A 20,789-nucleotide genomic window follows, 5' to 3' on the forward strand; every position below is an offset into this window, starting at 1 on the left:
GTCTATTCAGTAGCAGCATATATTTCGATATATGTTCTTTTGTACACTTATGTGTCATTTAAAACCTTTAAAATGTACGTCTTTCACAGGTTTTATTTAAACAATCTTAAGGGAAAAGTGGTAATGTTGATAACTATGTTTATAAAAATGCCACAATTAAAATCATTCAAATACTGCAAAGGGAATTAGTGTCATGTGATATTCAAAGAATTTACCGATATTGCCACATAGGTCAAATTATTCTTTATGCATCAAATGTCATCATTTTATCTGAGTTCTTTGATCACAAAGTTGCTGATTCGTCAAATTGCTGTTGCGTTGAAATGAATCCGGTTTTAATTGGCGGAGATCTACGTGCACGCGCATCCAAGTGTCGAGGCCGAGCGAGTTTCCTTCCTGTCGGTGGGAGTCGAGAGATATCCTTCGCCCAAAGGCAACATTTTTGTGCGGTAAACCAGCCATGGGGACCCGTGACGACGAATATGATTATTTATTTAAAGGTCAGTGATGTATGTTGCATCAAACGAATATATAAATCACAAATTCTTACCTTTATTTTCAACGAAAACGGCAAGTTTCTTGATGACTGTGGCTAACTTAGCTGGTTAAGTTGGAATGCTAGTGCACTGTTATGGGTGAACGAAAAATTCGTGTATCGATAAATTAAGGGTTAAATTTTGACATGTATTATATCTGCATAGCGGATTTATGGATTGACGTTTGAGGATATTTAATAAATCATGATGTAAATTGTTTAGCTAGTTGTGGCTGCAGCTAGTTTAGCCTTCGAGAGAAAGCTAAATACGTAAGTTACTGTAGTTTTGTTCTCAAAATATCAAAATGACTCGTAAGATATGTTCAGTTAAAAATGTATGGATGTTTTATTAATAAATCAACAACGTCACCAAACACTTTTGTAATCGTTTTGAGATTTGTTGCTCAATGCTATTTGTGGTTTAATGTTAGTTGTAAGGCCATATAAAACTTTTTTTGTCATTTGTAATACAAGAGTCGATTCTTTGTTTAATCGATCATTTGGTCATAAACTTGCAACTGTAAGCATTTTTTGAGAGGTTAGGCCGTTTTAACAACAGGTTGTTTTGTTTAATCATGAAGCAGACAGATGAACTCAGCGATGACATGTTTGATGACGTCTTTCTTTTGATGACCATGACGTCACGTCTTGCATTCCTATACTTAGCATTCGATTAAAATGTGGCTTACTTCTTTGTAAAAACGAAATATTGGAGGCATGGTGGAGTTTTTTTCATTTTGTAAAAATAAACAATGGGTTTAAATCTGTCATTTGTTCATCTTCATAAGAGGTTCCTGTTTTCACACCAGAATGTGTTTGCTACTTTTTGGGTGGGTGAGAAAATCACAAACGGCTTGTTTTTTAAGTTTTACTTATGCGCCACATTGGTTGTTTTTGAGATTTCTTGTTAAAGGGTTTGAATGATGTGTTAAAATCTCCCAAAATAAAAATCCAGTCATTTATTCTTTGCCTTCTTCTGAAAACAAAATATATTTTGAGGAATGCCTCAGTGGTTTTGTGTCTATGCAATGGAAGTCAATGTTGTTTGCTAACCAGCGTTCATCAAAATATCTTCTTTTGTCTTCTGCAGAAGAAAGTCATACAGGTTTGACATGACGATAAAGACTAAAGAGTTAACATTCTGGGTGAACTGACCCTTTAACGTGTTCCATTTTAGTTCCCCAGTTGATCTAAAACGTTTTGTCAATCACTTTAGGTTTCATCTAAAGAATATGAATGCTGACTGCGTTGGAATTGACACAGTATGAGCTAATTGATATTTTCTTTGGACTTGCGGTTCTTTATTCTAGGTTCTTTATTAGACCTATTATGTCATTCAGTTGTTATGGTGTCTTTCAGCAGATGGAGAAGGGGAACATAACAGTGTGTGTCTCTGTGTTTGGGTGTGTCTGTGCGTGTGTCTGTGGCCTTGTTTATGTATCCCGTAGGGGACCAAAACCTGAATGCACACCAACTCATGGAGACTCGTGTCACTGTGGGGACCAAAATTGAGGGGACAAAATCTTATAAATTGTACTGAACGATATAAATTGAAAATCTAATAATGCTAAAAGTTTTCTATGATCTTTGGGTTTAGGGGTTGGGGTAGGGAATAGAATACACAGCTTGCACGGTATAAAAACCAATTGGCCTATGGACTGTCCCCACGGAGATAATAAACTGGACTGTGCGTGTGTGTGTGTGTGTAAATTACAGCTTTTAATTGCTTCTCTCATCTCTTTGACATCTTCATAAAGAAGCAACCAGACTGCTGCCTAACTCATCTTTTGTTTCTAGCTTTCGAATTATGACAATGTCTATGCTTGGGGTGCAAACGTTGCCTATCAGCTTTAAAGTAAATCAACTAAAAATCTAACATTCTTTGTCTTATTTTTAATCCATATGGTGATAGCTACATTTTTCCTATGAAAATGGTCTTATAGCCTGAAAGTGGCTTACTGATTCTCCAAAATGATAATAACAGCCTAACGTTTCTTTGTTTATCTCGGTTATAGTGGTGCTTATTGGCGACTCCGGAGTAGGAAAGAGTAATCTGTTGTCTCGCTTCACTCGGAATGAGTTCAATCTGGAGAGCAAGAGCACTATCGGGGTGGAATTTGCGACCCGCAGCATCCAGGTGGACGGCAAAACCATAAAAGCTCAGATCTGGGATACAGCAGGACAGGAACGTTACAGAGCCATCACATCAGCGTGAGAACATGAACCGCTGAAAATACCATTAATCGTTTAAAAATGGAATGTGATTTGACAACCTCAATTTGTCGATTACTATTAACTTATCATTTATAATTTATTCCTACTTAAAAATATTTACCGTAATCATTTATATAATTAATTGCTTTAATTTTACCCTGAATTATAATTCAATATAAACAACTATCCATAAATGTTTGAAATCAGATTTCAAAGTATGAATTTCATGTGAAATGTCTGTATACAGGTACTACCGGGGTGCGGTTGGAGCTCTTCTGGTTTATGACATTGCAAAACATTTGACTTATGAGAATGTCGAACGCTGGCTGAAGGAGCTGCGGGATCATGCGGATAACAACATCGTCATCATGCTGGTGGGCAACAAGAGCGATCTGAGACACCTCAGGGCCGTTCCCACTGATGAGGCCAGAGCTTTCGCAGGTTAGTATCTCCATTTGCATGTTTGTGGTCTTCGATTGGACAGAAAAAAGATAATTTAAGGTGTAATAATGTCTTATCTTTCGTCCTTCAGAGAAGAACAGTCTATCATTTATTGAAACATCAGCTTTGGATTCCACAAATGTTGAGGAGGCTTTCAAAAATATACTCACAGGTGCGTGTGGTTCTTTTTTCGGTTAGTCGATGATGATATACATTTTTGTCACTGTACGGCTCAATATATTGTTGGCTTTTGCTCAATTGTTCCTATCAGTGTATTGATTGTTTGTCAAATGTCTTCAACCTCTCAACCTAAAATTCATTTTACAGAAATCTATCGGATTGTATCGCAAAAGCAAATCGCCGACAGGTCGGTGCATGATGAATCCCCCGGGAACAACGTAGTGGACATCAGCGTGCCGCCCACTACCGACGGGTTAAAGGGCAACAGATTTCAGTGCTGTCAGAATCTGTGACCCCACTTCTCCCAACACCCATCCCCACCTTGGGCTATGTCTTCTGTTCCCCATATTTATCTCGGCTTTGCTGCTGTGTGTTGTGCTATGGCTACAGCTCTTTCCTAAATCTTTTTTTGTCATCGTGATTTCCACACTAATTCTAGACGTCCCTAAGAAGTGTGAATATCTAGGTAACATTCCTTTTTGTTTTTACAGATGGGAGGGTTACTTGTTAGTTTGTTTGTCTGTTTTTTTACTTCTTCATTATTATCCACCTTCTGATTTCACATTTGATCTGCAAAAGTCTTTTCATCGGAAGTGATTATTTGAGCTCTGATCGTGTGATCCGCTCCCGCGAAAAAGGGATGGTGAGGGATCAGTGTGTCCTCGGCTTGCGGCCTCTTATGGTTGATCTCTGGGGTCCACACTAAACAGCAGCCCTCTGTTAAGTTAGATCCCGGAGGGGGCCAGTGACTTGAGGGGACAAGATTCGCAGAAAAGCCTGCGGGCGAATTTATCTCCTCTGGATCGTACAGATACCAAAGGAGGGCTGCTATCTTTATTTGAGATAGTTAAACATTTCATGCTTCACACCCTCAGCCCTCTTCTGCAACATTTCAAGGCTGAAGGCGTGTTTGCGCAATTTGATTAGTGCATTCAGATTGCCACATATAGCAGTTATGAGAATGCATCTAATAAGCATTTCATGAAAAATAGACAAATTATTTAAATAACAGTTATATATAAACTATTTATTGCATTGCTGAGGTGTTATGGCTCTTCATTGGGGGCATGCAATGGCTCGCAGTGTTTTAAATGGTCAAATGTCTCACTGGTCACTGCAATCACTTTATCATTGGGTTAGTTCAAAGTGATCAATTGTATGGATAGTTTGGAAATGCCTTATGTTTTCCCATACTGTGATTAAGATGCCTTTTTCAAGTGTGGTCATGTGACATTTTACACCCATGAACAGCTGTTTTGCCTTTTATCAGGTTACATGAAAATGGAAAATAAACCAAATTGCTGACACAATTGGAACAGCTGTTATTTTTTTGTTGTCTTGATATTACACAATATGGTATGTCACAAGTATGTCTAAATCTGTACCATGAGTAAGTATCATGGCCTCTGTTTAGTTTCCATGAAACAAGTTTTGGGAAGATTATGCTTTGATCGAGTCTATATTAACAATATTTGTGATGTGCTATAGTTTAAAACGGGAAAATATTTGGACTTGAATCTATAAAAATATTGTTTTCAGAAATGTGGTTATGCTGGAAGTCTATGCAGCAACGTTTGTACTCTTGCCCCATAGACTTGCATTGAAAGTGCATAACGGACATTGTTTTTTTTACTAACCAAGTGGTTTCAAAATTATTTTTTTGTAACTAACAGCATCCCACAGATTCTGTGGTTTTATCATATAAGGTATTTAATGTGAAATATTGACGTTCTGTTGTCCAGCCAATACAATATGGTGATCACCATAACATAAATTTATATTTTAAACTTACTTTAAAAATAAGTTACTGTAGTATTATGAAAAAAACTATTCATAAAATATATTTCATTTTTGTAAAATAAAAATAAATCATTTTAATTTAACGGTAGTCACCAAACAAACATTTAGATTACAAGTAAAAAAAATTAAGTGTGCGAATAATTCCCTAAATAATCGATACTCAAAACTAACCTACACGAACGAACGAACCTTAAAAATAATAACAATAGACATTCCGGCTGATGGTCATTCACGAAGCCGTTTGCGCAAATTCCGAAGCAGCGTCGTGAACGGCAACACGCCCTCTACGCTATCAGCGTACGCAGCGCTAATCGGAGACGTCGGTAGGAGGCCGAGTCGAGTCGTCTGTTGAAGGAATCAAACCCTAACAACGGTCGCGTTTTACTCTATCGTTCACCGACAGACGCCGCATTTAAACGTTATCCCCCCTCGACGGCAACATCTCAGCATGGCGGGTCAGAAGGTAAGAATAAACGTTTTAATTTATAATCCCAGGCTTCGATGCTATATTTTGCTACATTGCTACATTGTTAACTAGCATCCAAATGTATCTCTATTCATTCACATTTAGCTCTGAATGTGTCTACGTACACAGTGAACCGTTATCAATTCGCTTTACGTTAATTGCTTGAAATACGCGACGTATTAGCGCTTTATCAGTGAGAATGGGATTAAATGTACGTTTTACGTTGTGCCAAAGGCCCACCCTAGATAGGAGTCAGACAGCTTGATAGATCAGATCTGATACATTCAGATCAGCTGGTTAAATGTGGGTGGTTACTTTAACACTTTATTTAATGTCGAGATGGATTTAATGTTAAATGGCAGAGCTGGAGATTATTTGATAGCCTTCACATCCCATTATAAATCAATATGCTGGTGTGTATTTTGTGTTTTGGTTGCTCTTGAGTCAAACTGTTGTTTTGATGGGTCATTTCATCGTTTACAAGTTTCATGATGTGTAACATAATGGCTTAAAAAACAGAGTCAATGACAGAAGGAATTTGACTATCAAATAACCTTACTTGAAGGGAAAGCTACCTAGAAATGTACATTCTTCATCATTTATCCCCCTAGTGTCATTCCAACTCTGTATGGCTTTCTTTATTCTGCAGAACACAGGAAGATATTTTGAAGAATGTTGGTAACCAAACATCATTGGCCCCTATTGACTTACATTGTATTGACATTTCACTATATATCTTCTTTTGTCTGTTTCTCAGAAGAAAGAGTTTTAGATGAGTCTGGAATGACATGAGGGTATAAATGACGGAATCCCTATCTCCTATTTCTCATGTGTATATATATTATGTTAAAGGAGGCATGAATTAAAATAAAAAAATTAACCCGAGCTTTTGTTATATCAGAGGGAATCGTATTCACGCGAACATCATGTAAGTGTTAGAACTGAAAACGCCGTTGTTACTTAGATTACATCTGTCATTGACAACAGGCCCAGTGAACGCCAGGTTCTGGAATGCACCTATCTATGGTGACATTGAAAGGTTGAACACCGTCTTCACAAAAAAATATCAATGACTACTTCTATAGTCCCGCTCACTGGTTCGCGCATGAGAATTCTGAAGTAACACAGGTGGCGCGGAACCAGATAGAGCGAGCTAGCAATAAACAAACATGGTGTGAAAGATAGCTGAACATTGTCCCACCCCTGGTTGTGGAAGAATACAGTTTTGCATAACCTTCTTTCGGATTCCGACATTAGTAATGCGTGGTTAAACTTTATTTTCAAAGACCTTCCAGCTCATGTGGGAAAAACACGGAGGGTTTGTTTGTTTAATTTCTTTGAGGATTCCTTCGTGAACAAGGCACAGGTCGACACTAGATTTGTGGAATGACTAAAATTAAAAAGCAGTGCTGTGCCATCATTATTGGATCCGATAGGAATGGTGCAGCAATCTTATGTGAGTAAAATATGTTGTACTATGTGTCACTATAGCTTTGTTAGAGATTGCTTGATGTGCCCTGAGCACTATTTGCACGAGATAGTATTGCTTGGGGACCTCGTCATTTGTATTAATTGCAGAGGTTGTCTGTGATCTTAAGCCCGTGCGAATGGCCATCTCTATGATTTGGAGGGCTCATATAACATTATAATTTTTCAAGGTTTTATCCACCGTTTGAGTATAATGGAGGCTGCTTTGAAGTGTCTCCCGTTTGTTTATTTATCATGGAAACTCTCCTAACATTTGAGACCCGCGATCGCGGTGAATTTTGTCCGGTTCGTGATCACGGGTCTCAAATGCGGCAGGTACGGTCATATATCATTAAAAACCATACAACTATAGGCTATACAAACTATACGCAAAGCCTTGCCATCACATCAGGGAAATAAGTCAGTAAATGTTAATAAAATCATCCGTTGCGAATGCGTCACATGAAATACTGATGTGGGAGGGTATTTTATAAATAACAGGAGGTCTCCAGATAATACTTATGCCATGCGAAAACTGTGAATGGTGCTAATTTGAAACCTTACAATACTTCTCTAGCCAAATTACCAGAAGGCTCCGACTACGCAACCTGCTATCCAATCAAAGCAGTGGGCGTTTACTTACAAAGTCTTCAATGCAGCACGCCCATAAAAAACGATCGTTTGTAGAGCTGGCCTCAAAACTAGTGTAGAAAATAGCCTATTACTTCTTGATTTTGATGTTTTTTAATGTAAAAATCACGCGAACGTCATAACTAGACCTCATAAAACAGTATAAAACATTAAACAACGCCAGTTTATGAGACCTTTAAAATAATATTTAATCGAAAACGATCTTCAGGCCTGGTCTGATGTGTCTTAACTCTGGGATAGATGAGAATGTTTTCTATTAACTTACATTTTTAATGTATCGTGATACAAATAAAGCATGTGGACTTTTTCCATTTTCAGCCCCATTCACAGAGCAGCTAGGATATCTTCGGAGACATCTCAGTCATACGTGTATAGAATGACAAGGTTTTTGACAAGAATTTTCATGTTTGGATTAACTTTTCCTTTAATACGAAACAATATGTAGCAACTGCACGCTATTGGAAGTTTATGTTATTGTCCACTGATTCATTGTGTTTTTCTCAGCAGTACTAGGGTCTATCTGACATAAGGTGTGGGAGCGAGGCTGCTCCCTAAAATCCCTCCTCCCGCCCTCCTGGACGACCCCAAAATGACCACAGGGGAGTGTTGCCACCTCCCAGGCTCCCTGTGTGACTGCACTGGCAACACTGCCCTGTCCAAAACCCTGGAGGAAGATGATAGCCGTCAGGCTCAGTATGTCACCCAGGTCACGGCCAAGGATGGACGTTTACTGTCTACTGTTATCAAAGCCCTCGGCACGCAGAGGTAAGCAGAGACGGATTTAAACCAACAATAAAAACATAGTAGTAGCTATTTGCTCTGCTATTGGTGCTTTTTTACTGACACCTATAGCTTTTATTGTGTGATTGAATGATCACATGATCTCATAGATCATTATCAGAGCATGGCTATGGTCTAAGGTAAGATTAATTGTCTCTTTGTAAGTGATCGACCGATTTGTCGGATCTGCCATGAGGGTCAGGACATGTGCAACAGTGAGGGGCTTCTGTCCCCATGCGACTGCACCGGAACGTTGGGCACGGTACACAAAAGCTGTTTGGAGAAGTGGCTGTCCTCTTCTAACACCAGCTACTGTGAGCTGTGTCACACCGAGTTTACCATCGAGCGACGGCCGCGGCCAATTACAGAGGTAACAGAAATCAATGCTTTTTTTCGGGAAAATACGTAAGGATTCTGCATTTTCTATTTTAATGGATTGTACGTTACCTACGGTGCATTTTTCTTCAGTGGCTCAGGGATCCGGGCCCTCGGAACGAGAAGCGGACCCTCTTTTGTGACATGGTGTGCTTCCTTTTTATAACACCCCTGGCAGCCATCTCAGGCTGGCTTTGTCTGCGGGGTGCACAGGACCACCTACACTTCAATAGTCGCCTGGAGGCAGTCGGCCTCATCGCCCTGACCATCGCACTCTTCACCATATACGTCCTCTGGACTCTGGTACTGTACATTCCAAGACAAATTTGAATAAAAGATCATCACATTGGAAGCATATTTTACTTAAATCTTATTTCTATGATGCAAAGAAGAATTTAAAGTACTTGTTATTTAATAATATTGTAATGTTTTATTATATCATATTTTATACACTATATATATATTATAAAATCTATTTTGAAATATATATGTGACCCTCAACAACAAAACCATTCTTTTGGGTCAATTTGTATGTAGATGAAATGTAGATTTTTACATCTGAATTTATAGGTGAAAAAACAAGCTTTCTTCTGATATATGGTTTGTTAGAATATTTGGCGTATACACAGCTGTTTAAAGCTCTGGAATCTGAGGGTGCAAAACGAAAATTGAGTTGTTAATCAGGGGCATTGCAGCAGGCCAACCACTCACAAAAATAAAGTTTTTATATATTTAAGGTAGAAAATTTATGAAATATCTTCTTGGAACATGAACATGACCTTTACTTAATATACTAGTGATTTTTGGCATAAAGGAAAAATAGATATTTTGACCCATACAATGTATTTTTGAATTTTACTAAAAATGTTTATTTGCTACTTAAGACTGGTTTTGTGATCCAGGGTCACATATATTAATAATATTTTTATTACAATATTTATAAAAAAATTGTTGAGTTTTATTTATAGTTGTTATAGTACCTTTTAGGGCTGTCAAACAGAACAAAAGTTTGTGTAAACTTTACATAATATGTGTCTGTGTATTGTGCATATTAATTTTGTATATATATTTCTTTATAAATATTTAATATTTATAAAGAAAATTATACAATTAATAAACATTTATATAAAATTAAATGATTGGTACATTTCCTTAATGATTTATATTTACTAAATAAACATGTATGTGTATTTGTTTGTAAATACAACATTATTATGCACAGTACACAGACATATATTCTGTAAATAAAATAGTTTTAGTTATTTTTTCTATTAATTGTTTGACAGCTGTAGTACAATTCATTTAGCTACTGTTCTATTACACTTCTATATTATCAAGATAATTATTCACTTCTTCATAATTTTGTTCATAAGCTTCACCTTCAACATTTGGCCTTTAAACGAAAATTTCGTCTCTGTCTTGCAGGTCTCATTCCGCTACCACTGTCAGTTGTACTCCGAGTGGAGACGAACCAATCAGAAAGTCCGCTTGCTCATTCCCGACACCAAGGGTGCGCACTCTACCCAGCATTCCTTGCTCTCCACCAAGCTGCTGAAAAAGACAGCAGACGAGACCATAGTATGAAAGACGTGGTACGGAGGAACGGGCCAGAGCGTGGCGTTATATTAGCGTGCTACAGGTTCTTGATGCGCTGTTGTCAGCTAGAGCCGCGGCACCTTTGGATGCATTATTTTCTATTTAATCCTTTTTATCTAAATATGTGAGCACTTCTTTTTTTCACCAGTCTCTTTTCATGTTGTTGTTGTTTTATTTGAGTGTCTTGTTTAAACAAACATTTATTTATTTGGGGCTTGAACAGCTATGCTGAGGCCCCGTACCATTCAGTATGCATCGTATTTTAAACAATCAGAAACCTAACTTCGGTGTATAGACAATTCCTTTGAGCACAGCAGTGAGGGATTTCGATTCAAGTACACACAGCTGCTGAAGCTTTAAACCAAACCTTTCTTTAATTTTTGACGTACAGTTTTCTACTCATCTACCTTCAAGTACTTTCCATCTTCACACGAAACGGTATCAGTAGGAATACCGTAAGTACCTGGCAATCTTGCCAATACAGCTCCTGTATGATTTTGATGTAAGAATATAAACACACTATGTAAAACAAGAGCGCTATAACCTTTGACATTAGTATTAAAGGGCCATGAATGTGGATCATTTCTGCGACCATTCTGCGATCTTGGTGTTCAAGCTCGCCCGGAGCGAGAAGGACAGGCAGTAGATGAACCGAACGCGCAATATAACGCTGATCTTTCGCGCGGGTTTAGACGCATGACAATTTCTACTGTATGTAAAAAGTCTCATCAAACTAGCGACTGTTTAGCGTAAGGATTTTGCAAGTGGATCCGAAGTTGCTTTTTCGATACGAATGATCTCCAAACAACATCAAACAGCATGCAAGGCTCCTTAAAGTCGTAGCCCTTTTCCGACACTGTAGCCTAGATGTGAGCGGATCAAATGTAGATACATGCTTTCGGGACCTCTACGATTTATTGTCTTCTCAGATCACGTTTAAACTTCTATTTTTTTTTCAAGAAGAATGTCTGTTTGTGTTTAAAGTATATGTTTTACAGTATGCTGGTTATTCAGTTTCGGCAGTATCGTATGGTGGAGATTGAAGATGGCCTATTTGGATTTTGTAGCAATTTACCTTGTGGAAGACGAAGGTCAAACCTCAGAAGAAAAAGTAACCGTATGAAGAAAAACGTTTTCGCCTTTATGGTAATGAACCTCCTCATCCATAAATGACACTATGGAATTAAGTATCTGGCAAGCTGTGCATCTGCGCAAGAAGAATGTGCGAAACATTGAAAACTATTGGAGCTTTCTGTTTCTTTTGATGAAGTCTGAAAGTCTGATTATTTGGTATATGCAGTCGTGTAATAGTTGCGCGTACGCCACAACCTGCAGAAATGTTGCCTGTATAGTTACAGGAACAGTTCATTTACAGATGTTTAGATTTGGTTATTTATTCACTCCAATGTTGTTTAAAACCCAAACATTGTTTTTATTGAGGAACACTGAGGAAGAATCATTACGGTGCTGATTTCTATACAACGACTGTTGTGACAAACAAATGGCTTTGGAAGACATTTAATATTTTGGGATAAGCGACATGAGATCAAAGGTTCTCCTTTTGTTCCCCAAAAACAAAAGCAGTTTGGACAGACATATGGGTGAGTAAACAACAGAATTGAAACTATTCATGATAGCTACCTATGATATGAAGGTCCAGGTAAACTCTTTAATTGTACATTTTAGTATCAAATGTAAATGTGTAGATACACTGACTAAATGTCTCTGTTCTTAAAAGTGTTATGTCTTTTTGATCGAGGGTTCTGTGTGTGGAGCAAACAGGCCCATGAATGTCTGAATTATTCGCTGATTGCTTTTTTCTCCATTGGCCTGAAGCTGGTAGACGCTATCAAATTAGTTTGAAACAAAAAGGTGCTTCTGTAGGTAGAATTTGAACGTGAAAAAGTTTTCAAATTCATCCAGGAACCGACCTGATTTAATCCCCAGAAGAAAAAACTTTAATGCAAATTGTGGAGAAAAAAAGTATTTTCTCTCTAAATGGATTCTCTTTGAAGACGACATTCTTTTTATATGGGAGAAAGTTGTGCAATAGATTTACAAAATAACAATGACATTATTTGTTGTGATTTCAATATTTGGTTTTGGGGTTCTCATTGCTCAATGTTTTTAAAAAAGTTGATCTTGTTGTGCTGATCTCAAACCTAATTTGTGGTCTTGGATTAACAACAAGGGCAACTTTGCAGGCTCACCGCTACCTTGAGGAATGCTCGCTCTCTCTCTTTTTTTATCTCTCTCATTGTTGTGCTTCCACCTACTTTTCTCACCCTTTTGTGTTTATTTTACAATGTCAAGAGTGCAATTTCAAAAATATTACAATGCAATTGTTACCTATAACCTTAACAATACATGTATGATATTAACATAGATGTAGATGTTGTTGCATATGAAGGATTTCAGAATTATAGGAGGAGAGGGACAATGTTGAACACGTTTTTTTATTATTGGTCAATTTGCAGTGGATGTGGATGAGCTGGCTATAATATGCAACCCTGCTAGAGCAGCTCAGCTGTTTAAATGATGTTGTTCATAGAAGTAAACCTGTTCAAACTAAACCTGTTCAAATGCATGCTTTCTTTTTTATTTAAATAAATGACGCTTTCAGAAATGTAGGATGGAAATGTTTCCATTTTAGATTTTTGAGAGGATTCAAGTGTTTTTCTTTTGCAGTTTTTGTTAAAGAGAGATGTTTATATTTGAAAGCAGTCTCTTTGTCTGGATAAACTTAATGTATACATAGTTTGTTGTTCAGTTTCAATATTTCTGATTTTACCAGTGTGTTTTAATGTATTCATACTGTATGTATCTTTTTGCTATTTTTATTTAGTTTATTCATCAGGCACAGGGGCTTTATCACTCAAAACAGTTGAGATACTACAATGTTTATGTTGTGCAGTGGCTAAACGAATGGTGTTTGTAATGTCCTCACCAAAATATGTTGGTGCTTGAAACCGGCCAAGAAAAGTGTGCAAAGCAAATTAAAACGATGCTCTGAATCTGTGAAATTGTACGTTTTTATTTCCAAAAGTTCAAACATTTAGTAAACAGTATGACCTTTTGAAGCTGAAGCTTAGGATAGTATAATAGCAAATATTGATATAACAATCTTGCAGGCTAAAATCATAATGAAAGAATTGACTCCCTTTCTCTTTACGAATTAAATTATTGTTGTTACTTGATGGTATTTTTTTCCAAGTGTTTTTTATTTTATTTTGCTTAAAGAAACAACAACATACATCTTACAGCTGGGGGAGCAAGGCAAAAATGCAAAAACAAGAGAAAAAAAGTATATTAAAGATATTAAATCATGTTACAAATTGAGCATTTAGATGAACAGCTTTTAAACGCTTTTCTACTAGTGCTGCATTGAATGGTGAAAACACAATTATTAAATTGTAAAAACAACAGAGAAAAGGCATTTTGTGTATCTTGTGAAATTTGGCAAATATAGTTTACAGATGACGAGTTTGAATATTTGTTGATCAACTAATAATAACTCACAAAATACAGCTAACTGACACAATAAAACACGAGAAAAACATTTTTATTTTACATCTGTTGTTGCAAATAAACTCTTCAAATATTTTATTTTGTTTCACGTCAGTTTTCACGTCGCTCAGCGTTTTAAGCGTGATTGCGTCACGTCGTTTCCCATCACGCCCCTCTTCTCTTCAAATATCAATTTCGCTGAGCTGCGTCGTCGCCATTTCACCCGGCAACATACGAACACGTAACGTTACATCAATCGGTTCAGTTAGAAAATCACAACTGACCATCGGTCCTCGATATTTTTCGACGTTAACTTCGTTTTCATCTTCATATAGACCGAGTCGAACGACTGGGTCGGAGAAGTTTTATCTGAAGAAGGCGAAAAAAAAGCCACAATGTCCGAAGGCAAAATGTCGACTGAGGCTAAACCAGAGAAACCAGGCCAAGGGTAAATGCTACACATTAATACCTATAACGTTACGTTTTCTGTGTTTTTCTCGGTAACGTTATATATGTAACGTTACCAAATACGTTTTGAAGAATATTTTTGTTTATCTTGCATAAAATCTGTGCTCGTTTGTGGAAATGTGTGTCGTTGCATGTAACGTGAGGGCATGAAAATTAAGATAATCACGTTGAATTTAAAATAAGATGGATTTTATATTAAACTGCAGTTTTTGCACATAGTTTTACTATTTTAAACAATATAACCCCATACTGGGCTTATTATAGCTTTACGACTCAACGTACTGCGTTACCCGCGGTTTCTTTGTTAGCCGATTAGCTGTAGCATGTTAGCATACTAAAGCAATGCAGCTCGGTCGTGCTTTTACGTTTCACTAATCCAGATGGATGTGTGGTTGTAGAATAACATATAACTCGTGTTTTATATTTACTATATTTAATCTGTTTTTATTTTATAGAAATGCAGTGAACGGCAAATCCAACCACGAGTCCAGGAAGGAGAGGCCCCCGAAACGCGGCGGTGGCGGGGGGCGATTTGAGCCTTACGGGAACCCGAACAAAAGATACCGCGTGTTTGTCAGCAACATACCTTATGATGTTAAATGGCAAACCCTGAAGGATCTCATGAAGGAAAAGGGTAAGGTTTTACGTCAGTCTTTGCTTAGGATTGTTTTTTTAGGGCCCATTTGTTTAGTTACGGATCTTGAAGGTGGTCACGAGATGGTTTTAGAAGTGATGTATGTAGGCAAGAGGATAAATATCCCACCATGGGGAAGTTGTCTTGAGGAAAAAGGCTGTTTGACATAAAAATTGTTTTCTTTGCCACTGTCAAGGCTATAGTAATAACACGTGGTTTCATATTTGTACTGTGCCCATTTGGGCACAAAAATGCTCCTTAGTGACTGGGGTCAATGTGCCAATTGCACATCAAAGCTCTTCATCTTTAGTACACAGTACTATCCACTTATTTTGAATTTGGTGCCATGTATTGGCATTGGCTTTTGGAGACAGTTTTAACACTAAAACTTGTTGGTTAGCGTTTTAGAAGTATCAAGTGGTCACATCTTGAGCCTGTATGTAGCTATGTATATTCCTATTTACAAGATCCTCTTTATGATGTAAACTTTGTAGTATCTTCTTACCTGAAGGATGCCACCATGCCCAATGATTTGTAAGCATGGGGATTTTCATCAGTCGTTTCATGTGGAAATTGTGCCTGTAGAATTAAATTGCATTTTCTTTTTTAGGTTTGCAAGAGCGAATGTTGTTGCTCCTGATCTTCATGATTGTACCATTGAATGGAAGTGTTATTGATTTGTGGGGGTACAGGTCTACAGAGTAAAGCAGCTTCTTAAGATGGTCCTTGTTTTATTTTCTGGACAACAGTTTTTGCTGGAGAATGGAAGGATTGTTCTTTAGGTAGTTCACCAAAATTTATTGGTGGATAACGGACCTGAATGGGTTCAGTCTCTGATGCGAATTTAGTTCCAAGTATTCCTTGACTAACAGGATTTTTCATTGGATCTGGTTTATCTAGTCCACTTAAAATTGAGTATCAATGCAAAGTGATTCGTTGGGTAGCCAAGCTGACTTCGAGTGGATGATATTACGGTTGCTGTAACGTCAAACTTGTACCTTTTTTCCCCTTTGGGATTTGACATTTTTATTCCATACTATCAAGTAGCAGTTTGGGTTAGTGTGGCGACTGTGTTTGGGTAGTCTTGCCAACAACAAAAATGCATTTTGTCCACTTCATTCCGATGTCCATAGGAGGCCTAGTTGAGATGCTTTTAACTCCGATTGCTCATGAGGTCGTTAATCTTTTGGTTAGTTTTGGATGTTCGAGGTTTCCAGCAGGGACCACTTAAGAAGTTTCACTTGAACATGTTGGAAGCTTGCTTCTTGTAGACCTGTACCAGAATTTGTGCTGCTGAGGTGCTGGTGAAGGCTCCGGACTGACAGACGAGCTCAGTGTCACCGTTCCGTTTGTTTCTGCTCTAAACCCCAATTGTTTTCTCGGCTTCTCTCCCTTGGTGTGTGTCGTCTGGGATCTGATTTGTAGTGGGTGAGGTAACGTACGTGGAACACTTAATGGACGCGGAAGGCAAGTCAAGGGTAAGTGCAAGAGACGCAACTCCATTTGTCCGCTTGAGTTTTTCAAATTTACTCTGCTTTTAATGTGGGATGTTCTGGACTGGGATTGAGAGTTCAAAATGTGACGTCTTGGGTGGAAACAAAAATGGACGCCGACTGTGGTTCTGAGTGGAACCACCGGGGTTGTTTTGCAGCTACATAGTTATGCTGTTTTCCGTGTGTCTGTAATGCTCTTTCAGAGTCTAGCGAGTGGTGTTCAATAACTAAACATGGGGGTTGATGTGATTTATAAGAGATTCTAGTGGGATAACAGCTATGGAACATCAGAACTTGGTGTAATTGGAACTGAAGGCCGGTTTGTGAATTCTGGTCGTCAATTAATCGAGATCAGAATTAATTGTGATGAACCATTTTGAGTTTGAGCACACAATCTTTGATGTAATCTGATGTAGTTGTATTGAAGAATATGGACACCACATAGATGTATTGAATAGTATCTTCATAATCATGATTTCCTCATTTGTTACTAAATGTCTTGTGGATTTTGTCTAATATACAATTTTGTTCCTATTTTGTATTTTTGTCCTGGCTGGTGTGCTGAATGACCAAAGGGTTGCGCGTAAGTATTGTTCAACCCCATCAGCAGTTTCTTATAGATTCCGGTTTCTTTAGCATAACTTCTGCTAATGTTTTCTTTTTAATGCTATACAGGGTGGTTGAGTTCAGAACTGAAGAGCTCATGAAAAAGGCTGTGGAGAAAGTCAACAAACATGTCATGAATGGCCGTCCTCTGAAAGTTAAGGAGGTTAGTAAAAAACAATAATATGCATTTGTGTATTTATAAAAATCCGTTTTATAACTACTATAGTATTATTCAGTCACTTGGAATAAACAAACATGTCCATTTTTAAAGGATCCAGATGGTGTTATTGCCCAGCGTGAAGCTCATCGGGCCCAGGGAGGTGGCGGTGGTGGTGGACCACCAGGTATGGGTGGAGGAATGGGAGGTGGCATGGGTGGAGGCATGGGCGGAGGCGGCATGGGTGGAGGCATGGGTATGGGTATGGGCCCAGGGCCTGGAGGTCCACCCATGGTCAACATACCTCCCAGTCTCATGAACAACCCGAACATTCCCAATGAGATCATCCACGGGCTTCAGGCTGGAAAAATCGGATGCACCATTTTTGTAGCCAATGTGAGTTTTTAAATTAGCATTACATTAACAACTGCATTGAGGTAGAGAGTATAACATGACCAATAACGGTTCAATTGGCACTTGTCTTTCCAGCTGGACTACAAGGTCGGATGGAAGAAGTTGAAGGAGGTGTTCGGAATGGCTGGAGTAGTGGTACGTGCCGACATCCTCGAGGATAAGGATGGGAAGAGCAGAGGCATGGGAACAGTCTCTTTTGAAATGCCCATTGAAGCTGTGCAAGCAGTCTGTATCCTTCACAAAAACTTGTAGAAGGGCCCAGAAAAGTTGATTTACATGAAGTTGTTTCATGCATTTGTTTGTCTGCACGATGTAGAAAGCATTCTTCCTTAACCTTTGTTAGCCATGTTCAATGGACAGCTCCTCTTCAACAGAGTCATGCACGTCAAACTGGTAAGTTATTTACTTTTAGTGGAGTAAATTTCCAGTATAGAAACAAATGATTGTTTACACATTTCCTCTGTTCTTTGTTTTTTTAGGATGAGAAATCCCTACCAAAAGGTGACTTTGGACCACCAGAGCGTCCACCTGCACTTCCTCGTAAGTGTTGAATTTACTTGTTGCGTCTCTTAATACGCATAGTTTGGTTTAGACAAGCAGCTAAAATCCACCTTACATCTAATTTTACATCCAAGAAAATATGGTTGCATCCACATGGCATCAAACTAAGTGTTTTCACACAAATGCAGGTGGTCTGAGTGGCATTGGCCTTGGTCTGGGACCTGGCGGTCAGCCCATTGACGCTACTCAACTCAACCGAGGTGGAATGGGCAACATGGGACCAGGAGGTAAAGCATGCTGCTTTTTGAACTTGTTTGGATTGTTTCAGCTTGTTACTCACTCACTGATCATCATTCACCTCCCTGTTCATCAATTCATTTTTCATAGGAATGGATGGAATGGGATTTGGTGGCATGGGTAGAATGGGAGGTATGTTGCCTCTGGTCACATCATCTGTCATTTTTCCTTTTTGAGCATTTGGCCTTTCTTGAGACTACTAAATTAATTGCATGTTATAATTGACTTGTGCTTGGCTCGGTAGTTTTCACAAAGTATTAAAGTTTATCAGTAACTGTATTCCTTGTGTAATGTAATAAAGCGTGGATTTACATCAAGTAAATTTATTTTGAAGGAATGGACAACTTTGGCAGTGAAATGAACAACATGAATCGTTTTGGGCCCTCTGGAATGGGACGAATGAATGGTAAAAGCATTTGATCATTTATGTTCTAATTTTTTTGTGTGTAGTGTATGGTGTGTTAATCATTGAGTTTTTGTAAAGAAATGGATCGTGGCATGGGCGGGGGTTTCGATAGAGACTTTGGTGGCCGAGGAAACGACATGGCTATGTCCAGGAGCAACTTCAACGACTCTTTTGATAGAGGAATGGGTTAGTGAATAGATGCTTGATGACCTATTAACGATCTATTACAATATCAGTTGTTTTTATTTACAATTCTATTCTTTTTTTCGACTAGCTGGAAATTCCGTAGCAATGGATCGGATGAATCCCAGCATGGATCGTCTCAGCGGTGGAATGGACCGCTTGGGCAGCCTAGACCGTATGGGAATGGATCGGGTTTCCGATCTGGACAGGCTCGGTACCGGTTTTGACCGCATGGGCACAGGCATGGATCGGCTGGGCCCTAGCATGGACAGACTGGGATCAGGCCTCGACCGCATGGGGTCCAGCATCGGCCCAACTGGGTTTGATCGCCTGGGCTCATCCAGTTTAGATCGTGGGATGGACTTCGCCTCACCTATGGGTATGGACAGGATGAATGCAGGCCTGGATCGAATGGGAACCAACTTCGACCGTATAGGCACTGGAGGCATGGACCGCTTTCCTTCTTCAGGCCTGGACCGCATGGGGTCCAGTCTGGAACGAATGGGCTCTGGGGGTGTCGGAAACCAGTTTGACAGACCTGCCGAAATGGATCGTGGGAACTTCGGTGCACCCTTCAGCGGTTCTGGACAAGGGGGACCAGGGGCTGGTGGGCCCAATGCTAGGAAAGGCTGTCAGATCTTTGTCAGAAATGTAAGCAGTTGATCTGTTTTGTATTTTAATTTGATCTTTATCTTGTCAAAACTGATTTTATGCTTTTTATGTTTTTTTAGCTGCCGTTTGATTTCTCCTGGAAGATGTTGAAAGATACCTTCAACTCATGTGGTAAATTTTTTTTAATGCTAATTGATGGCTGCATGGCTATTTTAACTAATTTGAACAAACTCAAATATATGTCTGGCTTGATTAATATTAATGATGTTTGTTTTCTCAGGGATGGTGCAGTATGCTGATATCAAGATGGAGAACGGCAAATCCAAGGGCTGTGGTGTGGTGCGTTTCGACAGCCCCGAGACCGCGGAGAGGGCCTGCCGTACTATGAACGGCTACCGACTCAACGGACGAGAGATCGACGTCAGGATCGATAGAAATGCATAATAATCTTTTGCCTTCCTGTGATTCCCTTCATCCCACATCGTGCTTTCCAATTTAGTCGTCGGTTACGTATTTGTATGGGTGCCAAATGCGCACTTTTAGTTTTTGCTTATGATTTTAGAGACCAAATTTATTATTTTCTCCCTAAACCCTTACTTTTTATTGTAATGCTTTTCAAGAAAATACCTTTGTTTAAGGTTTGTTAATAAATCTCAACATCGAGAACCCAATCTACAAGTGTTTTTTTTTTTTTTTTTTAAGTGAAGTTTGCAGGGTTGTTTGCCATTTGATGTTCACTTGATTTAGCTTTCCAGTCATCAAAATAAGTTGATACGTTGAGCAAATGCCATAAAAACCAAGAGTAACATTTATTTTAAGGTTTTGCACACACACACACACACACACACACACACACACACACTTGTGGTCTTTGTAGAGATATGGAAATGTTGATGTAAATAGACTAACATTTTGTCATGCTATGCTATTGAGGGGCACATCTCTGTGATGCACACAACTGTGTGAGCGATTGATATGGTTGCATGTCAGGGTATTTGTAGACTTG

General features: G+C 38.6%; 3 protein-coding genes across 8 annotated transcripts; all 3 read left to right on the forward strand.

Annotated features, from left to right (window-relative positions):
- Positions 1-365: 365 nt before the first annotated feature.
- rab11ba (RAB11B, member RAS oncogene family, a) lies at positions 366-4,680 on the forward strand. Of its 2 annotated transcripts, none has more exons than XM_056759158.1 (5): positions 366-500; positions 2,551-2,746; positions 2,997-3,190; positions 3,282-3,362; positions 3,518-4,680. In XM_056759158.1, the coding sequence occupies exons 1-5, from the start codon at positions 461-463 to the stop codon at positions 3,661-3,663; spliced, it is 657 nt and encodes a 218-aa protein (XP_056615136.1). In that variant the 5' UTR covers positions 366-460; the 3' UTR covers positions 3,664-4,680. The 2 variants fall into 2 exon arrangements, with proteins under 2 accessions (XP_056615136.1, XP_056615137.1); XM_056759159.1 differs by lacking the exon at positions 366-500 and adding an exon at positions 1,647-1,797.
- An 806-nt stretch (positions 4,681-5,486) lies between these two features.
- marchf2 (membrane-associated ring finger (C3HC4) 2) lies at positions 5,487-13,519 on the forward strand. Of its 4 annotated transcripts, none has more exons than XM_056759548.1 (6): positions 5,487-5,633; positions 8,073-8,138; positions 8,259-8,519; positions 8,700-8,904; positions 9,003-9,212; positions 10,335-13,519. In XM_056759548.1, exons 3-6 carry the CDS (start codon positions 8,344-8,346, stop codon positions 10,491-10,493), a joined length of 750 nt encoding a protein of 249 aa, XP_056615526.1. In that variant the 5' UTR covers positions 5,487-5,633; positions 8,073-8,138; positions 8,259-8,343; the 3' UTR covers positions 10,494-13,519. The 4 variants fall into 4 exon arrangements, with proteins under 4 accessions (XP_056615526.1, XP_056615527.1, XP_056615524.1 ...); XM_056759549.1 differs by having other exon boundaries at positions 8,262-8,519; XM_056759546.1 differs by lacking the exon at positions 8,073-8,138.
- Positions 13,520-14,210: 691 nt separating this feature from the next.
- hnrnpm (heterogeneous nuclear ribonucleoprotein M) lies at positions 14,211-20,454 on the forward strand. 2 transcript variants are annotated; one of them, XM_056759411.1, is made up of 16 exons: positions 14,211-14,460; positions 14,936-15,114; positions 16,540-16,592; positions 17,183-17,190; positions 17,283-17,376; positions 17,485-17,766; positions 17,860-18,013; positions 18,128-18,177; positions 18,264-18,324; positions 18,474-18,572; positions 18,673-18,714; positions 18,917-18,988; positions 19,067-19,174; positions 19,263-19,822; positions 19,903-19,954; positions 20,064-20,454. In XM_056759411.1, the coding sequence occupies exons 1-16, from the start codon at positions 14,408-14,410 to the stop codon at positions 20,225-20,227; spliced, it is 2,031 nt and encodes a 676-aa protein (XP_056615389.1). In that variant the 5' UTR covers positions 14,211-14,407; the 3' UTR covers positions 20,228-20,454. The 2 variants fall into 2 exon arrangements, with proteins under 2 accessions (XP_056615389.1, XP_056615388.1); XM_056759410.1 differs by lacking the exons at positions 14,211-14,460; positions 18,673-18,714 and having other exon boundaries at positions 14,975-17,190.
- The last annotated feature ends 335 nt before the right edge of the window (positions 20,455-20,789 follow it).

Source organism: Triplophysa dalaica, chromosome 10 (genome assembly GCF_015846415.1).
Source record: "Triplophysa dalaica isolate WHDGS20190420 chromosome 10, ASM1584641v1, whole genome shotgun sequence".
Classification (NCBI taxonomy): Eukaryota; Metazoa; Chordata; class Actinopteri; order Cypriniformes; family Nemacheilidae; genus Triplophysa; species Triplophysa dalaica.